The 21,534-nt window shown below is 37.1% G+C and overlaps 2 protein-coding genes across 2 annotated transcripts in view; both read right to left on the bottom strand.

Moving 5' to 3' along the window:
- Positions 1 to 13,740, bottom strand: part of LOC121428740 (NF-kappa-B inhibitor-like protein 1) — a 34,423-nt gene extending 20,683 nt beyond the window's left edge. Inside the window, exons 1-3 of the mRNA XM_041625555.1 lie at positions 13,275 to 13,740; positions 9,668 to 9,801; positions 1,433 to 1,553 (exon numbers count right to left, since the gene is read on the bottom strand). Coding sequence (XP_041481489.1) covers positions 1,433 to 1,553; positions 9,668 to 9,801; positions 13,275 to 13,554 — 535 coding nt within the window. The 5' untranslated portion in view covers positions 13,555 to 13,740. The remainder of the gene's footprint in view (positions 1 to 1,432; positions 1,554 to 9,667; positions 9,802 to 13,274) is intronic.
- A 3,838-nt stretch (positions 13,741 to 17,578) lies between these two features.
- LOC121428448 lies at positions 17,579 to 19,025 on the bottom strand. Its single transcript, XM_041625060.1, has 2 exons — positions 18,640 to 19,025; positions 17,579 to 17,877 (listed from the first exon to the last, which is right to left on the bottom strand). The coding sequence occupies exons 1-2, from the start codon at positions 18,730 to 18,732 to the stop codon at positions 17,584 to 17,586; spliced, it is 387 nt and encodes a 128-aa protein (XP_041480994.1). The 5' UTR covers positions 18,733 to 19,025; the 3' UTR covers positions 17,579 to 17,583.
- Between the last annotated feature and the right edge of the window lie 2,509 nt (positions 19,026 to 21,534).

Raw genomic sequence — 21,534 nt, 5'->3', positions numbered from 1 at the left:
TATAATGTACATGATGTATAGAATTCGCTCCATAAAGACGTAATATGCAAACGTGTCCAATCACTCTCACTACGGTACGCACTAAGAAATAAGGGTTCAGGCCCGCCGGAACACTTTCAGTTTTAGGGGGGCAAAATCCCGAAGGGGGCACAATATTTTTGACAACAAATCTGTTGAATAACCACCTTGAATGGCATCGTGAAGCATTGGTGAATTTTATCTTCAGTTGTTTCACTGTAAAAATACGGTTTAAAATTTGAAACACGTTTTTTTTATAACTCTAACAGCTATTGTTTAAAGTTTGAAACAAGCTGTTCTAACAATTTTTTTCTTCTTTAAAATAACAATTGTTAAAAATGTTTAAACTTCGTATTTCATTTTGCGTACGTGTCCGGATAACCAACTCAATTTTTTGTCATCATTATACAACATTTTACAAATTATGACATAGTACACTTACATACAACGGAAGTACAATCATAGATACCTAAAATACCGCAAGTTTAAATCGTTAACAGAATTTTGGTGGGACTTTAAATCTTGTTTAGACTATTTCTATGAAGATGAGTGGTTAACACAACAAATTGCGAAGAAGAAGAGTATACCAAAGTTCCAAGTTGATGACGCACAGAATTGCGCCAGTCAGCGTCAGTCAACGTCAGCCATGTAGACAAAGCGTTATTCCGATTGTGATAATTAGACATCGCTGGGCCTGTACAGTTTCGTTCCTTTTGAACGGCGCTGCTTTGTTCCATGTAGCTGTTCTGTCATCAAAAAATACTGACGGAATCAAGGATATTTGCTATAAAATACATTTTAGTATCTTGAAAAAATTAAGGAGTTTTTGTACAACGATGCATAACTCTTTCAAGAACATAGAAAATGTCAAATCCCCTTCAAGATAAAAAGCAACCAAGACGTTTTTGATGGAAATTTGGTGAATCAATAGGGAGTTTTGGCATTTACTGCGGGAAAACTCCAGCGCACCGACCCCTTTGGAAATGCAATTAAAATCGCAATATAGAGCTGAGATGCGTTTATTATCGAAAGTTATTGGACTGCTGGGTTAGCAGGTATAATCCGGAGATTTTGGCACCGGACGAAACATTGTCCAGATTCAAGAGATTCCGATGCTGTCCCGGTCCATCAACTTTCGACAAAAGCGTCTCAGCTCTCCATTGTCATTTAACTTGCATTTTTAAAAGTAATTTGTGCGTTGTCGAGAGCTTCCCCGTAGTAAATGTGAAAAGTCCGGATTGACTCTGGACAAACGGCATGTTTGCAATTTTCCGTCAGCTCCGAAAGTACTGCTCCGATTCACGCATTTTCGACAAAGACCTCCAAGCTGTTCACTGTCGTTTGACGGACATGTTCGATGCATTTATTGAACCCCTTTTATGAGAGGGCAGACATCAGTTATTGAGGATCTTACCTTCCCAACAGTCGTGTTCCCACATAACCTTTTCATCAAGATGTTCATTGACTGTCTTCCACTGTGGTTCTTTCTCGTGTTTACTCTCATCGTGTCTTCGGCTCAAACGACTCTCCAAATCCTGAAAAAAAATATAAGATATAATAATTTATAAAAGCCACTTTAGCGGTGTATTAAAATGCGTATGTTAGTGAGTATACAATCTAAAAATGACGTCATTAAATTGAGGCAAATAAATGAAGGGGTATACTTTTCCTTTCCACATCCTTCTTTTGTCTTTCTTATGTGTTTTTTTCGCGTTTCACATTATACTTTATATTTTTCGCTTCAGTCTAGTAATGAATACATCATACTACATTGTACAAAGCGCTTTGATACGCAAATATTAATCGCTTTATAACTACATTACTTAGTATAAAACCAAGATTTCATATTCATGCCGAGAAAGATCTCAACATTTAAAGTCTCTGTTACAATGTTAATCATTCTCATTTGTCCATCAATACTAGTACATTTCTAAATAACAATATGTTGTTGATTGTTTATATATGTTTAGTTTGGACCTGGCATTTACTCATGAAATCAAACAAACAATACATACATACATTAAATATATATATTTATATAGCGCCTTTCCATTAACATGCTAAAGGCGCTTTACAAAAATATGCCAAAAAATAAAATGCTGCAGTCAACTCTCCAAGTGCTTACAGAAATATGAAGGGGTATTAATAAGATAATAATAATAAACAGATATGTTCCCGGGAAACGATCGCATGTTTCCATTGGACATGTTGGATTAAACAAGTGGAATGCCTCTGGCCGTCTCACCTGCATCACGCGGTTCAATATAGCAGCAGTGCTGACTTTGAATACTACTCTAACTCGCACAAGATGTTCAGTGATACATGGTTACTCTTATGTCCACTTTTTATGAACTAGACCAATAAACTTACAGAGATATGATGGTTATTCACCAAAAAAACCCAACATGGCCAAAGTTCATTGACCTTACATGACCTTTGACCTTGATCATGTGACCTGAAACTCAAACAGGATATTCAGTGATAATTGATTACTCTTATGTACAAGTTTCATGAATCAGATCCATAAACTTTCAAAGTTATGATGGTAATTCAACAGATACACCCAATTCGGCCAAAGTTCATTGACCTTTGACCTTGGTCATGTGACCTGAAACGTGCACAGGATGTTCAGTGGTACTTGATTACTCTAATGTCCAAGTTTAATGAACTAGACCAATAAACTTTCAAAGTTATGATGGTAATTCAACAGATACCCCCGATTTGGCCAAAGTTCATTGACCCTAAATGACCTTTGACCTTAATCATGAGACCTGAAACTTGCACAAAATTTTCAGTGATGCTTGATTACTATTATGTCCAAGTTTCATGAATCAGATCCATAAACTTTCAAAGTTATGATGGGAATTCAACAGATATCCCCAATTCGGCCAAAGTTCATTGACCCTAAATGACCTTTGACCTTGGTCATGTGACGTGAAACTCATGCAGGATGTTCAGTGATACTTGATTAACCTTATGTCCAAGTTTCATGAACTAGGTCCATATATTTTCTAAGTTATGATGACATTTCAAAAACTTAACCACAGGTTAAGATTTCGATGTTGATTCCTCCAACATGGTCTAAGTTCATTGACCCTAAATGACCTTTGACCTTGGTCATGTCACATGAAACTCTGATAGGATGTTCAGTATTACTTGATTAACCTTATGGCCAAGTTTCATGAGCTAGGTCCATATACTTTCTAAGTTATGATGTCATTTCAAAAACTTAACCTCAGGTTAAGATTTGATGTTGACGCCGCCGCCGCCGCCGCCGTCGCCGCCGCCGTCGCCGCCGCCGCCGTCGCCGCCGCCGTCGCCGCCGCCGCCGTCGCCGCCGCCGTCGGAAAAGCGGCGCCTATAGTCTCACTTTGCTTCGCAGGTGAGACAAAAACTTGTGACGCCAAATAAAAATCCGGTCAAGACTTTCCTTGACGACGCAGAGTTATCAGTGACTTTATGGACTAAACTGCTAAAGCTAAGCTAATATCAATTTTCACAATGATAACAATAATTTCATTAGTGTCTCCGGAAGGATTTTGAGTTGGGTTGGGGGTGAGAAGAGAGAGGGGAGGGAGCAGAAAAGAGGAAGGAGGGGTTGCTTTAACATGGGCGCTGTCTTATTTTGTGCAAGGGGAGACTTTTTGATTGGGGCGGGGGGGGGAGGAGTGGTGTTTCAACCATTTTTATAACTGATTTCATTGTTTCTCCTTTAAGTTATATATGATTTATGCTTGTATTAAGTTAGTGAAAAAAGTCAAAACATGAAATGTAAAATATTATATTATGTGTTTTGAAATGTTAAATTGAAATGTTATATATTTTTGTTCATGGAATCAGAATAAAACAGTATGGAAAAAAATATTTTGTCTCCAATAGGGGGATTTTCAAACCACTATGCAGACGCGTCCGTGAACGTAGAGAATCTATTATAAAAAGCCCTTCAAAGGAGTCTTTGTCAAAAGTTTGTGAATCAAAACAGCAGTATCGTCCGTTACTCTGGTCAAACGACCTGTTTGCAGTTTTTCGTCAGGTCGCAATTCTACGACGATCGTTTTGTCCGGCTCACCAATTTTCGACAAAGACATCTCAGCTCTTCGTTGTGATTTTGACTTTCATTTTTTAAAAGATTAACTATGTTTTACAATTAATTAATGTCCGTGATTACATTTTAGTTATTACACTGCAAAAACACCGGTGTTAATTTAACACCAGTCCGGTTATCTATATCTGTCCACACCAGAGAAGCGTTTAAACAACATCAGGAGGGCGTTTCATGAAAGGACTTGTCAGACGTTTTATCCGACAAGTCCCATTTTATCCGACAGTTACCATAGGAACAGTGCCTCTCAGCCAATCAAAATCATGGAAAGATGTCAGATCTGACAACTTGTCGGATGAAAATATTGATGAAACGCTCCCCAAATAATCAAACCGATATTGGTTAAACTCTAATTGGTGTTGCTTAAATGTCAAATTGGTATTAGCCTAAAAGTAACACCAAACCGGTGTTGTTTCAACACCTCTCTGGTGTGGACCGATATAGATACCAGGCTGGTGTTAAATTAACACCGGCGTTTTTGCAGTGTATTAATAACTATTCATAACACTTGAATTGTTTATTTGAGAATGTTCAGTTTGTTTGGATAAAAATCAAACTATTTGAATTTCAATTAAAGAACTGTAAGTAATGAACGACATTACTTACGACTAACGACTCTTTTCTGTAGTATAGATAAAATCTAAATTACTTGTATTCCCTCCAGCTGATATTTAAATCCAATCTTTATACATTATAGAATTATCGTTTCATAAAAAAAAATTTGAGTAAGGCCGTCAGTTGCGCATAGACTCATCTTTATACACATCTATGATCATGATAATGGATCTCCCATCAACCCCTTATGTCCTAGGAAAACAAAATTATGTAAGATATTCATAGAAACAGACGAATTTTTAATGACTTGAATACTTTTTTTTATCATGCATCATTATCAGAGATGGTCTGACCTTCACAAAATTATTCGCGATGTAGAATTTTTAGTTGACCTTTAATAAACCCGTCTACTCTTTGCTTGTCTTGATACATTTACGTTAGTCTGAAAGAATGTGAACGTTTCTATCAGTGGCGTTATGAGAGAAAAAAAATTGGACACCAAAACGTTGCAAGAGCGAAGCGAGAGAGCAAAATTTTTACACAACAAGAATAATTTTTTGATATATTTTGATTATCATATCAATAAAGTATTGTGAAGATGCAGGATCTTATAAAAATGCAGTATTTGGTGCAAATCAAGACTAAAAGACAAACGCCTTTCAATGAGAAGAAATACAATTTAAAATGATTTCGAAATCGCCTAAAAATACGTATCTACTTCACTTATGAAAAAAAAAACATGAAGCGTAAATACAGTGATATACAATGTGAATGTGCTATCGTTTGACCAGTTATACCGTCAAACATTACTAATTCGAATACTACTGTATTTGAATTTGTAAAGCAGCCTGCCAACACTTTATCTTGAAACAATGGACGTGGAATTAATTTAATTAATTGAGGAAGGGGCCTTTAGAGATCAGATTGCACAATATGTCTGATACGCTATTCAACAGAATAACTCCCATGCAAGCAGAACCCATGTCTGCATACTAATATCTTTACAAGGGGGAAGGATTGCATGGGGTTTAGTAGGTGGAAAAGGGGACGTTAATTGGCGAACATTAGATGAGCAGGGGATAAGTAATAATCTATCGACGAGCTAGGGGAGGGGATCCTGCCTGAAGTTCGGTTGTGTTTAAAACAAGCAGAAAATACAGTTGATAATTTACAAATGGTAATTTTGAAATGAAGGTTCGTAGAAATTCATCGAATGGTCACATTGTTATGAATGATTACAATTTTGTTAAAGTGACATGTCATGATCCCAGCCCCCCCATAATATGTCATGCATTATCAACTCATTAATTGCCAAATTTGTGTTTCATGATGCTTGGATTTAGTTATTTTTTACATTGTATAGAATCGCATAGAAATATATTATATAAGATTATATATGGAATATAAAAGCAATATATATATTTTTCTGAAAAACCCCCTCTAAATGGAATTTGTATTAGGCGGCATTATATGCTCTTGATGTTGATATTGATCACACGTGACGTCACATATTTAGAACTTCAGAAAATAATAAAATTGTAGTTTTTTGACGGATAACCCATATTATCACTTTTTTTCTAATCATGCGTGTCTCATAAATTGAAAGTGACTGCGGTCGGGCTTGACTTCAAAGACTCATTTTACTTCCAAGGCGATATTAAAATCACCGTAACAGGTCCCACAGCATTATCATTAAATCATATGATGGGAAGAAACAAATACCTCGAATATGTAAAGAAAACATAGCTGCACATGGCGCAGGGAAGGGATGTGAAAAACCCCCTCTTTTAAACCACTTTGGCTTGGCAACCTTGACCATTCGCAACAATCGACATCCTTGATAGAAACACTTCGAGACGAAATTGTCAATAATTGTTAAACTGAAATACTTAAGCAAACTCTCAGTATCTCAGAGGCTTAATTAATATTTCTTATAATTGTGCTTGATTTTGTTGAAGGAGATGCATCTGGTTAATTCCCACCTCCAACGTGCTCTCAACATACCCATGTTGCAAGAGATTATCTCAGATTTAATCTCCCAAAAGCGGGACCCTCTAATATCCCTGGATTAATAACGATGATGCCAAAACCTCGTTCATCCTCAGCCACTCCCAGTTCACAAGACGAATATTCTTGTAATTTGATTTTTTTTGTAAGGGAAAACTTTAATGTATAGGGTCAGTGTCAGAAGGAAGTGCTTGTGAAGGTTTTTCTTGTTCTCGAAGACAGGTTCAGGCTTAATGCGTTTAAGAGCGAATACAAGGACAAAAATCCCATATTGCTCGGATTGAACTTTGCTTAAGATTCGGATGAAAGGGGATGGGGGGGGGGGGGGGAGGGGACTCAACAAGCATGACAATAGTCAATATACCCAGCCATGTCAGTCTAGCCTGTATGGAGGTCGTTATAGTGTATCTGTATATATTGGAAATATTGTTGCACGTTCTAGTCAATATGAATTGTATTAATAAGGTGAATAGATCAAGAAAATACTAAAATCTGAATAATTTGACAATAATGACAACGAAAATCGGATTGAAAATATCGCAGTCATTACATTTTAATGTGTTGCATTATGTCGCAGTAAAACATGCAGTAGTATGAATATCGGCACACATGCAGTCAGTGAGCTGATGGTGTGACGTTCCCACTTTTATTTTTTTTTATTTTATCATTTTTAATTTTTCATTCTTTCTCATCAACATAATCCATAGACTAAAACACATCAATAGTTTATGATCTTGCCTGTAAATGAGGAATCAATCCTGTTGTTATTTTCTTGAAGTATATAGAAAAGTAAAAATTGTATTTTCATACGATGAAAAAAAAAGAAACAAAAACAGGAGATGACAATACGAGATCACCCATATACATTGCGGCATTCATACTGTTCCGCTAAATTAATACAAAACTTGAAAAAGTTCGATTTTTTCAACCGATTTTCATAGAACATAGCTTTGTTAGTCTATTTTACACCATTAATTCATTTCATATAAATTTTCGGGCTGGAGTACCCTTCGGATATCATGAGTAAACTGTACTTTCACAGTATTTACTTATCTTGTCACGAGAATAATTCATTGCCCCAAATGTCTATTTTTCTTTATCTTTGCATGTTGAATGTAAATATTCCAGGGAAATTCGATCACGAGTAACGACAAGCGTGATTTCCTAATACCCAGAGGTATCTTTGTCTTGACTTCTAGATTTCAAAGATACCATCACACACGTGACAAACGTACAGGTGCTCAGATATTGTTGTTTTATGTAGTCATGGAAACACTAGCCACGTGGTGCGGATTGGCATGGAAATGATTATTTTTCAGATTTCAAAAGGAAGTTTGGGAAAAGAGAGGTTTGCAGTTCTGCAGCGACCCAAATGCTCGAATCTTCTTTAAAATATAAATAATTATTATTTATTCTTCCACTGACTCTACATTTTATTGAATTTAAACATATTATACATTTATATCCATCGGTGATGAATTGTGACCAGTCAAACTCTGGCTTTAGCTTTAATTTCTTAGGCATTAATTCAAATCAATCCTGAGTTCAAGATCAAGAATTACTTTTCGTCCGGTCCGAATCTTCTGACGATCTGGGGTCCGTTTTATAAAGAGTTACAACTGTTGTAAATGTGCCCTTGTGTCAACTACCATGGCAACAGGGCTCAGCAGCCAAGGTTTCCATGGTAGTTACAATAATAGCAAAGTTACAACTGTTGCAACTCTTTATGAAACGTGCCCCTGCTCTGCCGGTCCACCAACTTTCGACAAAAGCATCTCAGCTCTCCAATAAGATGTGACTTGCTTTTTAAAAAGAAATTTGTGAACGCTGGTGTTAATTTAACACCACCCTGGTATCTATATCGGTCCACACCAGAGAAGTGTTGAAACAACACCGCTTTGGTATCAGGCTAACATTGATTTGGCATTCAAGCAACACCAATTACATGGGGCGGGGAAGCGGGGGGGGGGGTGGCTTCAGCCCCCACTTATTTTTTCCAAAAACCGTGTACAAAAACATAAAAATGACCATATGATTGTGATTTTTTGCATCGTCAGCCCCCCTGAATTAGTGTTAAGCAATATCGGTTTGATGTGTTGTTTCAATGCTTCGATCTCTGGTGTGGACCGATAGAGATTGGTGTTAAATTAACACCGGTGTTTTTACAGTATTGTGATTACGAAAAATACGCTAACTCACGCAACTCTTCCATGTAAACATACAAAGCAAGTATTTTCTCCGGGGCCTATATATAACTTATATATAGGCTAGGAATATACACGCAGCTGTCTGCAGTGGTCAAAATAATTATCAAAGGTATCCGCTGACATCTCTTTCCAACCATAATATGTGCTTACAATATTGTTATACCCCAGTATAGTACTAGTAGCATGATCAATAGCAATAATCCTAGACAGGCTCAAGAATTTCAAAGGTCCCTTGGAGAGACATCTCTTCCGTTCTTTAAAATACTATTAATACTCAGTAACTGAATAACCATAACAGAAAACTAATAAGGAGAATCAATAAGGGAATACGTAATATTGATAATGTTAGTATATATATTCATAACTAGCAAGGGGTGACACAAAGAGATATTGCGCGCGGTGGGGGGGGGGGGGGGTAGCGTTTGACATCAAGGCAACTTCTTATCTTTTATCAATAAAATTATCAGGGTATAACTACGATTCAACCCTCTCTTCTCCACTCTTTTCCCCCAAATCCCGTTCTTTAATATTTTCTTGTTACTTGAAATAAAAATCAAAGGGGTTAACTGCCCCTTCCCCCTTGAAGAGCCGCCCTGCTACAGGTAAACATCAATTGATTAAAGTTGAGATTTTCTTAATCTTATGACCCCATTCTTTATTCATCTTCTCTGTACGATCTTGGACAAGAAGCAACCTGCTGTCAACGAAGTTATAAATATATTTGTTTGTTTGCTTTTGTTGATATGTTGTTAAGGAATGAACATATTTTGACTCTCACCGTCATGGTAACAAACTGCCATTTGTTGTTCGATTCATTCATCATCTGGCGGGGTGTGAATCCGATGTCATTACTCATATCGATTACATTACGATCACTCTTCTCCAAGATGGGAATGACAAGCTCTGAAAAGGCTGAAAATGGAAATTGAGAGGAATTTATAAACTTGTGTAAACAAAACGAAAACTAAATCATAAGAAATGGTAATTATAATAACTAATACTACTACACTGCTTCTGCTGCTGCTACTACTACTACTACTACTTCTACTCCTCCCCTACTACTACTCTATTATTATTATTATCAATATCAGTATAGGCATAAGTAGCCCCCTAATACTATTTTTACACTCATTGTTATAGTTATAATTATCATCATCATAATCCCCACTATGATCATCATTATCATCATCATCATCATCATCATCATCATCACCACCACCACCACCACCACTATCACCATCATCATCATCATCATTTTGATAACATCAGAAACATCAGTGGCAGTAACAAAATAATAACAAAAACACTAGTAATAATAGAAGCAATTGCACTAATTGTGATAATTATTGTAGTAATCATTAAAATGATAGTAATCATCATCGTCATGCACAATCAGTGATGATAAAAATGTGATATAAATCATGAAAGTGAGAACAACATCAATGATGTGATTAACAAGTGATTCATAAACACTCCCTTCTTCAAAACAAAATAAACAACAATAAAACTAGATTTATGGTATTTTTCTGCACCCATATAGTCTTTCCGGCGCTTATAACCAATTAAGAGTTCACGAGTCTTACAATATTTTTTGTTTGAATGATTCTATTTTTTTTGTCCGATCCCTCTCACCATTATACACAACATCTTTGCCGTCCAAATGGGGAATAATATTCTCTTTCTCTCCCTTGGCCTGATTTTCTTAGAAATTAGGGGATATTTTAATCGGGCCGGATACATCCACAAATCAGATGTATCCCCTTGCAATCCCATGTATAAACCGTCTAGCTGGGTAAGGATATTAGGAATTTCCCCCTCTTAGCATGCTTAGTCCCACTTGATGGTGTTAGATGTATGTTACAAGCCCCATGTGCTATGATGATGGGGGCAACATGAAGGAGTGTTTCCCGCCAAGAATAGTCGTGCTCCTTTCGGGAGATTGAGAAGTGATACAGAACAACCCGTGACGAGAAAGACCCGTTTTATATACTCACAAATGATTAATAATAATAATACATGATATTTAAAGCGTGCTTTATAGACCCCAGTTACACCCCCAAAATGTAACCCCAAACTTACAAATAAGGCTCATAAAATAATGTACAAAAATACCCACAAAGTAATTAGAATAAGTTTGTTAGAAGCACACAGAGCCATTATATCAAAATGTGATATGTGCAATGCAAGAACCGTTTATCAATATCCTAATCATATTTTCGCATCTAATGTTTCTTCAATTACAAACGCTGCACAAATCATATTTCATTTAAGTCGAACTTGGATTGTCATCCATAAAAACCAATATAAAAACGCCGATGAAAATTAACAACAAATAAATTCGCTAATGACAGTTGGTTCCTTCATGTAAATGATTTAACTTTTCATTACAGTCTTAAGATGGCTAAATTTTCATTTCTTGTCAGGGTTTCTGGAGCCTGTTGCGGAAAGAGTTGCAATCAACCGCAACTCTAAAACTCATGCGCAACTTGATTTTCAACCAATCAACAGCGCGCATTTGGGACCGATTTTTTTTGGCTTGCGTTTAAACGCAACTCTTTCTGCAACGGGCCCCTAGGGGCTGTTTCATAAAGCTGTTCGTAAGTTAAGAGCAACTTTAAGAACGACTGGTGAACCTTTCTTACGTGCTAAACCATCGCCAATGGTGTATACCATTTACTTAAAGATAGGATCACCAGTCGTTCTTAAAGTCGCTCTTATCTTACGAACAGCTTTATGAAACACCCACCCGGTCTGTTTATTTTCTTGTTTAAAATTTATTTAGTAATATAATTATTACTGTATTAAATGTAGCACAAAATCATACACTGATTGCAGAAGTACACGTCTCCAAATCAACGACAACACCAAACTTCTCTAGATTTAAACTTCTTCTCTGTGTCTTATCTCGCTATAGGTGAATCATAATTCAATATAGGGCATAACATTGACTTATTGTTTAGTTATTAAGTATTCACTGTTGTCGCATTATGAGGTGTATGCCGTATCGAGTCTGTGTAAAATTCAAGTAAACAGAATGTGATATTACGACAGAGGTGAGGTGTTAACAGTCAAGTCCACCCCAGAAAAATGTTGATTTGAATCGAAAGAGAAAAATCAAACAAGGATATTGCTGAAATTTTCATCAAAATCGGATGAAAAATAAGAATTTTATCAAAATCGGATGTAAAATAAGAAAGTTTATCCGAAAACGAAATAAGATTAGTTAATCATTTAGTTTTCGGACTAACGAACATTCGGAATTACGAACCTCATTTCTTTTTCGGATTAACGAACCTTCGGAATTACGAACCGCACTTCGTTTTCGGACTAACGAACCTTCGGAATTACGAACCTTCGGAAATACGAACCTTCGGAATAACGAACCTTCGGAATATCCGAACCTACGGAATAACGAAGCTTCGGAATTACGAATGTACGCGAAAATTTTACTCGGTGTTTTTACAATGTAATTTTTTAACTTGGCATCTGAGTGCAGTAAATCATTAGAAGTTGCAGGGACATCTTTCCCATATACCTTCACTTATTATCAGGGATTTTTTGGTTTCCTCTTAGTACCTATTCCCTTGGGCCAGTATTCAAAGTGTAATACAGGTAGCATATTGTTTTATGATTTTTTTTCATGAATGTAAAATACGATTTGAAGTCAAACTTTCAAAAAGAAATTTATTTTATTATTGAATTAGATGAAAGAGTAGAAATTGCCTTACTTATGTGGCCAATTTAAAATTTCTATAGGTATAAATTCCGTAGATTGGGAGTCAATCTGCAAGATTGTGGTCAGGGACTAATCTGAAATTGGATCGAGTTTCAATCGAATAAGATTGAATTCTAAATGTATTAGATTCAAAACTTCAATATAACTTCGGATTTGTTCCTGATCACAATCTACTTCCATCTAAGAAATTTAGAGAGTATACCATTTGTACAACTTAAAAAAATCATATCTTTCTAATATTTTGCCCTATATTGTTCAAACTTTGGCCTATATACTTGTCTGATTTTCTCATTCCTCTAAAAAAGACCTTTTAATTTGGTCCACAGTTCAGTTGGACCTCTGAAAAGTCATGCTATAGGCAAAGTGACAATAAGTTAACGTAGGAGCAACCGCTGGGATTAAGAAAAATGTAAATTTCATGTCTACTACTTTTTCTTTTTAATAAACACTTCTAAACTTACATATAAGTTGTAATATAAATACAAAATGCCAAAATATTTGAATAAGAAATAACTGCATTACAAAAATGGGTCTCAACTTTGCGATGTATAGGCTATAGATCTAATTCCCCGCTAAATAGAGGTCACTAATTCTAACCAACCAACCAGCCCACCAACAAACCAACCAACCAACCAATCTTGAAACTCACCATATTCATCACCATGCAGAACACGACTTAGAGCCAGATGAAGTGGGGTATCCCCCTTAGAGTCCTGAATTTCTGAGCTTGCCCCGAGTCTCATCAGCAGCCGAACAATCTTCTCGTGCCCGGCAGCGCAGGCAATGTGAAGCGGCGTCCGATGGAGCTGATCCCGGTGTCGAATTTGATTTAGATCAAGAAGGGCATGTTTCTTAAGGTATGATTTCACTTTTAAAACTTCCCCTTCCCTGATATAGTCCAGAAGTTTCTCCTCTGTAGATTTCCCCATGGCTAGTTTAAGCCAACGCGGCTCGAAAAAACCCAAATGTATTCAACAGCAAGCAATAAATAGATTTGTCTTCACACGACTAAGAGCAGACGACCAATTGCCAAATTTACAAGTGCCTCGCAATATTAATTTGTGACGAATCTCGACAATCCTTTCGCGCGTGTGTCGTGGACTTAAACGCGACATGCAGTGCGTGCATCTCGCTGAAGATGAGCAATTTGTATTGGGGTAGCTTTTGAACTAAGAGGGCGGACATTAATCTTTCATTTTCATTATAAAATAGTGTTCAACAGAATACAAATAGGATAATCCTATTGCCACTAGTACTCCTCATGCACAATCATCTTGGGGGTTATTATAATTGATTGAACAAGTAAGGGAGTGTGTACGTAGGCCTACAATGACTCGTAACATCAAGTTTTGTCTTTTGTGAAGACCTACTTGTTGATCAAAGTCTCAATCAGGGTCTGTGCTGCAGACTAGGCGAATTTAGTTACTAATGATGCTATCATGAAATGCTTATGATGTTAAAAGCGCATTAAAGATTTTTTTAAAAATTCCATTTCATCATTTGCTGCGGTTTGCTAATATGAAATATTGAAAAAAAACCTTGAAAAAATAATAAAAATTAAGTTTTAAAATCGACAGGGGGAGTCGGTACGTCTACCGGAATTGTCATCTATGAATAACCCTGATCGGGATTCCCCTTTTGTAAAAAGCATGTACACTAGGTTCGAATTGAATGTCTTGTAGTAATAAATGTTACATATTGACTGGCGACAGGTGGTGTTAATCATACTCCTTACTGGAAAGAGTTCTTGAACTTCTCTAGGGTATGGATATGCAGGGCTTAGAAAACTTATTACTTATATTTCTGGAAATTGAATAAGATACGCCAGGCGTTAAAATCCAAGAAAGAGTTAGGTGGGGGAAAACACATCGAACAAAGACGGAATACGGACAGATGTTCACAAGGACTGTATAGGCCTTATGAAATTATTTTCAATTTTGTCAAGGAACTGAAGCCGACTTAGTCTAAACTCGCCCACTACATTATAGACCCCTAAGTTCGAGTGTCCTTTTTAAAGGCGGATACATTCCCATTTTGAGGTCAATTTCGTTTGCTTGTTAGAAAATATGTGCCTCTTTTTCTTGTAAAATTGTTTATAGTCTTAAATGCCAAGTAGCACAATTGAATTTATTAATATGTTTGCTTGGTCTCTGCGCTCCCTCACATGGAAGTATATGACATCTACGTTTGGGAGGTTGACTCTGTCACTGCTCACTAGTTCTACCAAGATACAAAATGCACCTAATTGAAAGACGACTACAAAGTAACATTTTGATTTGCATATTTTAATTTCATCATTTTCCGTTTCAACAATATACATTGAAAAGTTAAAAAGATTTTGATTGTTGACCATGCACGTCCAAGGCGACTGAAAAGTGAAAGAAATATTCTAAAACTATTGTTGCCCATTTGCTTTCTACCATGGCCTAGATATTGGGTAGATAAGTCAAAGATTCGTAGCATGATTTAAAGTCTTCAAAACAGACTTCTTTTTTCGTAGCCTAGCGAAGCAAAAATCTGTTTCAAGACTTAAATCTTGCATGCTGTCACTGAGAAGTCGTTTCTTAATCCCATTACTGAGGTATTGTCTCATTACAAAACATCACAAATAATTGTTCATTATAGAACTTGAATTCTTAATACATTGTGTTATCAAAGGCACTCCCTATGATATCGAGAATGAAATTCTCAAGCTCGGGGAGTGGGATAAAAAGAGAGAAAGACCGGCCTCGCATACATGTAGACCGGTTGATGTTTTATTGGCGTCGATTCGGCAGACTGGCAACCATTATGATGACAAGGGGCTTTGAATCAGATTAATAATCTTGATTGGACTAAACCTGCCGCATTTTTCAAAATATTGTAATTCAATTCTGATTTTCACAATTATAATAATGATTTTCCCCAAACAAGGACAAACAGCTCAAAATTTTCTATTTTCTTTAAAGGTCCAGAAATATGGAACAATATTGTAAAAGAAAAACCAACTTTGAACTGATTCAAAAGGAGATATAGGCACTTTTTGTTACAGCATAAAAGATACATAAAATATATTATGATTTTCCTGCATGTAAAAGTGTAAGTGTGTGCGAGGGTGTGTATGTGTGAGTATATACATGATTATGTTTAATTGTAATTTACTAATACCATGGTCACATTTGTTCTACAGCAGCCGTACGGCGAGTCGAAAACAGCCGTTTTATCAATTTTGATTCAACCCACCTATATGTAGTTGGACAAATTTTTTTTAAAACGGCTGTTTTCAACTCGCCGTACGGCCGCCGTAGAACAAATGTGACCATGGCATTAGTGAAATTTATTGTCTTATTGCATTGAAATGTGTAATTTTATGTTTTATGTGTACTTGTTGTTTATAAGGGATAACCTAAATAAGAAAGTTTACAACTGTTATCCACTCCACTGCATTATTATATGCTTACTTTGTCCACTTTTATTTTGATTGTGGAAATTCAATAAATTCAATTCAATAATAGTACTGCAGTAAACTCTAATAGCGCATCGTATCGCCGATGTCGCCGCGCCAGTCGATATACGAGTCTTCGCATTTACTACAGGGAAACTCTCTACAACATATCAATTCATTTGAAAATGCAAGTCAATGTAAAATGGAGAGCTGACAATCTTTTGTCGTAAGTTGGTTCGACACCGACAGCATCGGAATTCCTTGACTCTGGACAACGACATATTTGCAATTGTTCGTCTGGTACAAATCTTCAGATGATCTACTGTCCCAGTCCAGCAACTTTCGAGAAAAGCCACTCAGCTCTCCATTGTAGTTTCTGATTGCATTTTCAAAGGAATTGATGAGTTGTAGAGAGTTTCTGTAGTAAATGCGAACACTCCTTGGTCGACACAATGGAAATTACACCATGATCATGATGCGTAGTCTGAATACATAAATCCTATCGCGTAGTCTGCCGAATCGAAGCCAATACAGTGTGTATCAAAAAGTTTACACTTTGAAAGACATGGGAATTGAAAAATATACAACATGAGGTATATTCTTAGGCTTGGATCTCATTTATCCAATGGAAGTAAAAGTTTTGATAGAATGTTACACCTGAGTGTGCACTGTCCATTTTGTAAAGCTTGCAGAAATCTGTTTGCGCAGAAATGCTCGTTTTCAGGCGGTGTCAAGGGGAAAGGGCGAAATCAAACTTACCCTGCGAAACATTTCTCATACATTTCCCTTGCCCTTGTCAATTGAAATAAAACGAATATATTCAAGCATTTTGTAATACTTTTGCCTCCCAAACTGAAATTTCAACACTTAGTAAGCACAACCTTTACCCTTTTTGTGCCAGCTGGATCTGAGGAAATAACTGAATGTAAAGAAAAGTTTATATCAGACATCTCCCGCATTGTTTCACTAAGTTTAATCATTTAAAGTGGGTTTACATTTCATTTTCCATTTAATACTCGTTTCTCCACACTTTTCCCAAGCTTGACGATTTAACAAAATGAAAATCAAGCCTAAGCCATTTCATGTAAATCACAGCTCAATGTAAAGCAAATATTGTCACGATGGTCTCGGTGTGTGGGGGAGCGGGGTGGGATGCAATGCACTCTTCGAAGTGTTTTGAGCAAAGAAACAAGTTAAAAAGGTAAAAGCATCTTCAAATCAATTTTACTAGCTAAATTCCACGTGTTCTTCATGATTAAGGTCTACTTTTGTTTACATAAGTATTTCAAAGTTCTGCGCAAATCATTTTTCACTAACTTTTCGAAAGTAAGTGGTGCTCACTCAAGCGGAAATATTTTTCGACAGTTATATCGTCATTTTCTTGTGGAAAAATCACCAGGATATTACCAGTGTATAATTTAACAGGAAATTTTTTTTTATACGCACTGTATATAGTCTTTACCTGGCATACGCTGTTTAAACTGTACAGGGGTGACAGCCACTTCATCTTTGTGAAAAAAATATTTATCTTTCATCATAATCCAGTATCTTCAAAATCGCGGACCCCGTTGCTTCTCATCCTGCCGTTGTTATACCGTACGCCGTAGCTTGACGTGGATGGCAAAACACCGAGCCGTCGAAGACAGCGACGCAGCTGGCAGAACTCGGTTAGAACCTTGGCAAAGCGAAGATGAGCGCGGTCAGCGTCGACGACAGCCCGAACGGTTTCACGTCTGATGTCCTTGATGGTTCCGATTAAACCAAGCTGGCTCACACCAGATCGATGCAGGTCCACACACTCCAGTGATTGGTGTACGATGTTACGTATCTGGATTGAAAGCCCAAGGTAAAAACAAATTACTAAATGAAGAACGAATGAATAAATAAATAAATAAACAAATAAATTCATAAATTAATAATGAGCCAACTGGGATTGATGCCAATGTCGAATTCGTGTTTCTGAATTTTCATGACGTGTAGTTCTTTACACGAGTCATTTAGCTATAAATAGGGGTTTTCCGCAATTGCAACGGGACGGATTCTAGAACATATACACAGTAGATCTCAGTCCGTCCTAAGATTCGGAGCTGACGAAATATTGCAAATATTGTTCTTTGTCAAGAGTCAAGGACGACACTGCTATTTTGATTCACTCGACAAAGACTGATTTTGTCATGAAAGGATTTGGAAAATAGATTTTCTGCGTTCTCAAAGGCGTCTTCATATTGGTTGAGACGACTCCCTAATAACCCTATTCTGATGAACATATCAGGAAAGAAAAAAAGGGCAAAGAGTTCGAGAGAGTGAGAAGAAGAAAAAAAAAAATCGGCGCGCGGGGGGGGGGGGGTCTTTGTAGCTGTTACTTCATTAACCCTAGGAATAACGAACCCCATAGACCTGTCGGATCATTGAATCTCTCCGTTGTAAATAACGAATATCAAAAGACTATTGCCTAAATGATCAGATTAATAAATCTTTTTTTTTCTGTTTTCAATCCTCGCAGAGGATCTCTCACTGTCGCAAAATTTTGCCCCTTCATGTTAACCCCCACCCCATTATGTTCCTGCATGTATGTACTGCAAAGTCCTACCTGTCGTGCAGCCTCAACAATGCTACTTGCTGACTCGATCATGGCATTGATGTCACCCAGTAACTCGTCCATCATGTCTTGCGTGGTCGACATCGAACTCGTCTCCGTTGTTGATGACCGACAGTCATTTACATTATGTGTAGGCGAACATTCTCGGGGGTGTAGATGGGATCGATCCGCTGGGTCTCCGAGATTCGATCCAAACTCATCCGTTGCAAGATAATCTTCCTACAGATATATTTGATCAGGGATTACTGCATCTTAAACAAAACTAAATTAGATTGCAATGATTGCTTTGATTGCAATGTTAATGAAACGCCTTTCGACAAGCATACATTTCATAATTATTGTAAATCTACACATCTTTAACGATCTGTATACAAGTCTAAAATTGTTGTATTAATTTTGACAGATTCTCCACATTATGAATGAATGATTGGGTTATTATTCTTATTAGAATAGTATCTATATTCAATTAAGAATTTATGAGGCGCCGATTTATCTAGTTTCCTACACTCTAAATTACAGGGATTTAAAATAAGTCCAGATGGACTGTAGTTAGGGACCAATCGATTTCTGGATTTAGTTTTAATCCTAAAGACTTAAATCTAAATCTCAAATGATTTAAATCTAAATCTTTCGAGATTTAAAATGAATCTTTAAGGATTCAAACTAAATCCGGAATTCTATTCAATGGCGCACTTTATATTATTACCCCGGCTGTACGTAGCTCCAGCTGTTAAGGCCACCATTCCTAGAGGGGAGACCTTTGACAGACCAGTAATTGGTAATTACAGCAGTCTCCAAGATCTCAGAAAGACCCCCTAAAGAACTCTGACAGACTAATCGACATTTCTTGTACTGGTCTCAGACTAGTCCTATAGATCTAGAGATTTTTCAATGGTCTTATTTCAGAGATCTTTTATGTAACAAGCGATCTTTCAGAATTCTTTCCATGGATTTTGCCTGACCTTTCAATGATCTCTCATAAATCTTACGGTGATCTTCGCCAAAATCTTGAGAGATTTTCGAAAGATCATACAAAGACAATAAGAACTTTGAACACGTTGAAAGTTGATCGAAAGACAACTGAAAAACCATCAAAATACCATTTTCATGTAAGACCGCTGAAAAAGCTGTTTTTCAAAAAGCTTTGGAGAGCATGGAGACCACGAAGACCACTGATAGATCCATCAGGAATCGTGAAGACCTCGGAGATCTTTGAAAGATCGTTGAAAGACCTTTGAAAGATCAAGCAAGCCTGAGTTCATGGTCTAACAGCAGTCTTCCGGAATCTTGCTCTATGTGGAATGGGGTTTAAGGCGCTTTGTGCATTCAAGGAATTAACCCTGCCGGGTAGATCTATACCCATTCACCTCAGCTGGATTGAGTGCAGCACGATGTGGATAAATTTATTGCTGAAGGAAACACACCGTGGTTGAGATTCAAACCCAAGTTCCTGTCATTGAAAGACGAAATTCGTAACCACTAGACATGCTAGACCACGACGCCCCCACATTAACATCTACTGTATAAGGCTTGTAGGCCTAATCCTATTCTATTAATAATAGTATTATTAATTAATATTTCATCTTCAACAACAACAAAACAAAATGATATAAAAATGCACCCGAAGTAGCCTAAAGATAAAATTGTCGATCTGCTATAACAGTGTCTGATCCAGGTATAGGGTAGACTATCCGGCCCGTGCCCCCCCCTCCCATTGAGAAGCATAAAAAATAATGGTTCGTGGAAAACGCCGTGGTACACGCAAGTGGGAACCATTTTTGTCAAGTTTCCTGACATAAATCACCATTAATTGGGAATGAAAACCGTTTTTCATGAAGAAAAAAAGAGAAAAGGGAAGAAGGAAGGATGAGGATGGAAGGAGAATATATGAAGAATGAAAAGAAGCGAGAAGACGCTAAACAACACCATGCTATCTCTACCTGCTGATTTTAATATATAGGGTCTAGATCTATAATGACTAGATTAAAATAAAGGCTAACTTACTTCTTTCATTATCTCTTCAAATGATTCAGCTCCTTCAACTCTCGGACTGTTTGGTCGACTCATTTTCGTTTTCGGAATAGAATTTCCTTTTTACCCCAGCATATCACAGGCACATGAGCATCACGGATTTAGTCTGCATACCTCAGATTTCATTTTAAAAAGTGACAAAAAAAATGATAATTCGAAACGCGCGCATTGTGTTACACGTTTGACAGATCTATGCGCTTCCAAAATCTAATTTGACACACTCGAGCTCCTGCAAAAAAAAATACCATACCAATACGCGCGCGCCGCGTTTACACGCTGATCAGCTCGCGGTGCAGTCCCGAGTCTTGGTCCCGAGAGCCGATGCAGATTCGCCTCGCGGGTTATTTATTTATTCAAACATATTCATTCAGGTACAGAAGATCAGCATAAAACTTTATCTTGCATCGAGTTTACAAGCTGTCATAGCTCGCAGTGCAGAATAGGCTCGCGGGGCAAAAACACAGTGGATGAAATCACCCGCGTACCAACAATATATACGTCATAATTAAGACAATGCTGGATCCGGGCGCTTCCAAGTACGTCATAATGGTAAAGTTATTGATATACGCGCCAATAGCTGATGCATGTTTACATGAAGAAAAAAAACCGATTCTGCATCGGCTCGCAGGTGTAGTGGTGGTCCACCTGCAGCAACCCCATCAGTTATGTCGGGAGGAGAGTTATGGCCAAGGTCTGTAATACTTTCAAGGGAATTAAATGTTTCAAACACGAATATATGTCATTTTTCCTAACAAAAGTTTGGACAACTACACATTTTTTTTTATTTTTAAATGAAAACAGGTCCGATATAAAGGCCTATCTCTGCAAAGCTATGCGATTATTGGGGCGTAAAAA

Source organism: Lytechinus variegatus, chromosome 15, assembly GCF_018143015.1.
Source record: "Lytechinus variegatus isolate NC3 chromosome 15, Lvar_3.0, whole genome shotgun sequence".
Lineage (NCBI taxonomy): Eukaryota > Metazoa > Echinodermata > Echinoidea > Temnopleuroida > Toxopneustidae > Lytechinus > Lytechinus variegatus.
The sequence above is the reverse complement of the archived record's forward strand: the minus strand, read 5'-3'. Positions and strand labels throughout refer to the sequence as shown.

Excerpts from the sequence above, each read along its gene's own strand:
- LOC121428448 (XM_041625060.1), bottom strand. The coding sequence starts at position 18,732 with ATGTCGACCACGCAAGACATGATGGACGAGTTACTGGGTGACATCAAT. Across the intron at positions 17,878-18,639 it reads TTGTTGAGGCTGCACGACAG|ATACGTAACATCGTACACCA; the intron begins GTAGGACTTTGC and ends CTTTCAATCCAG.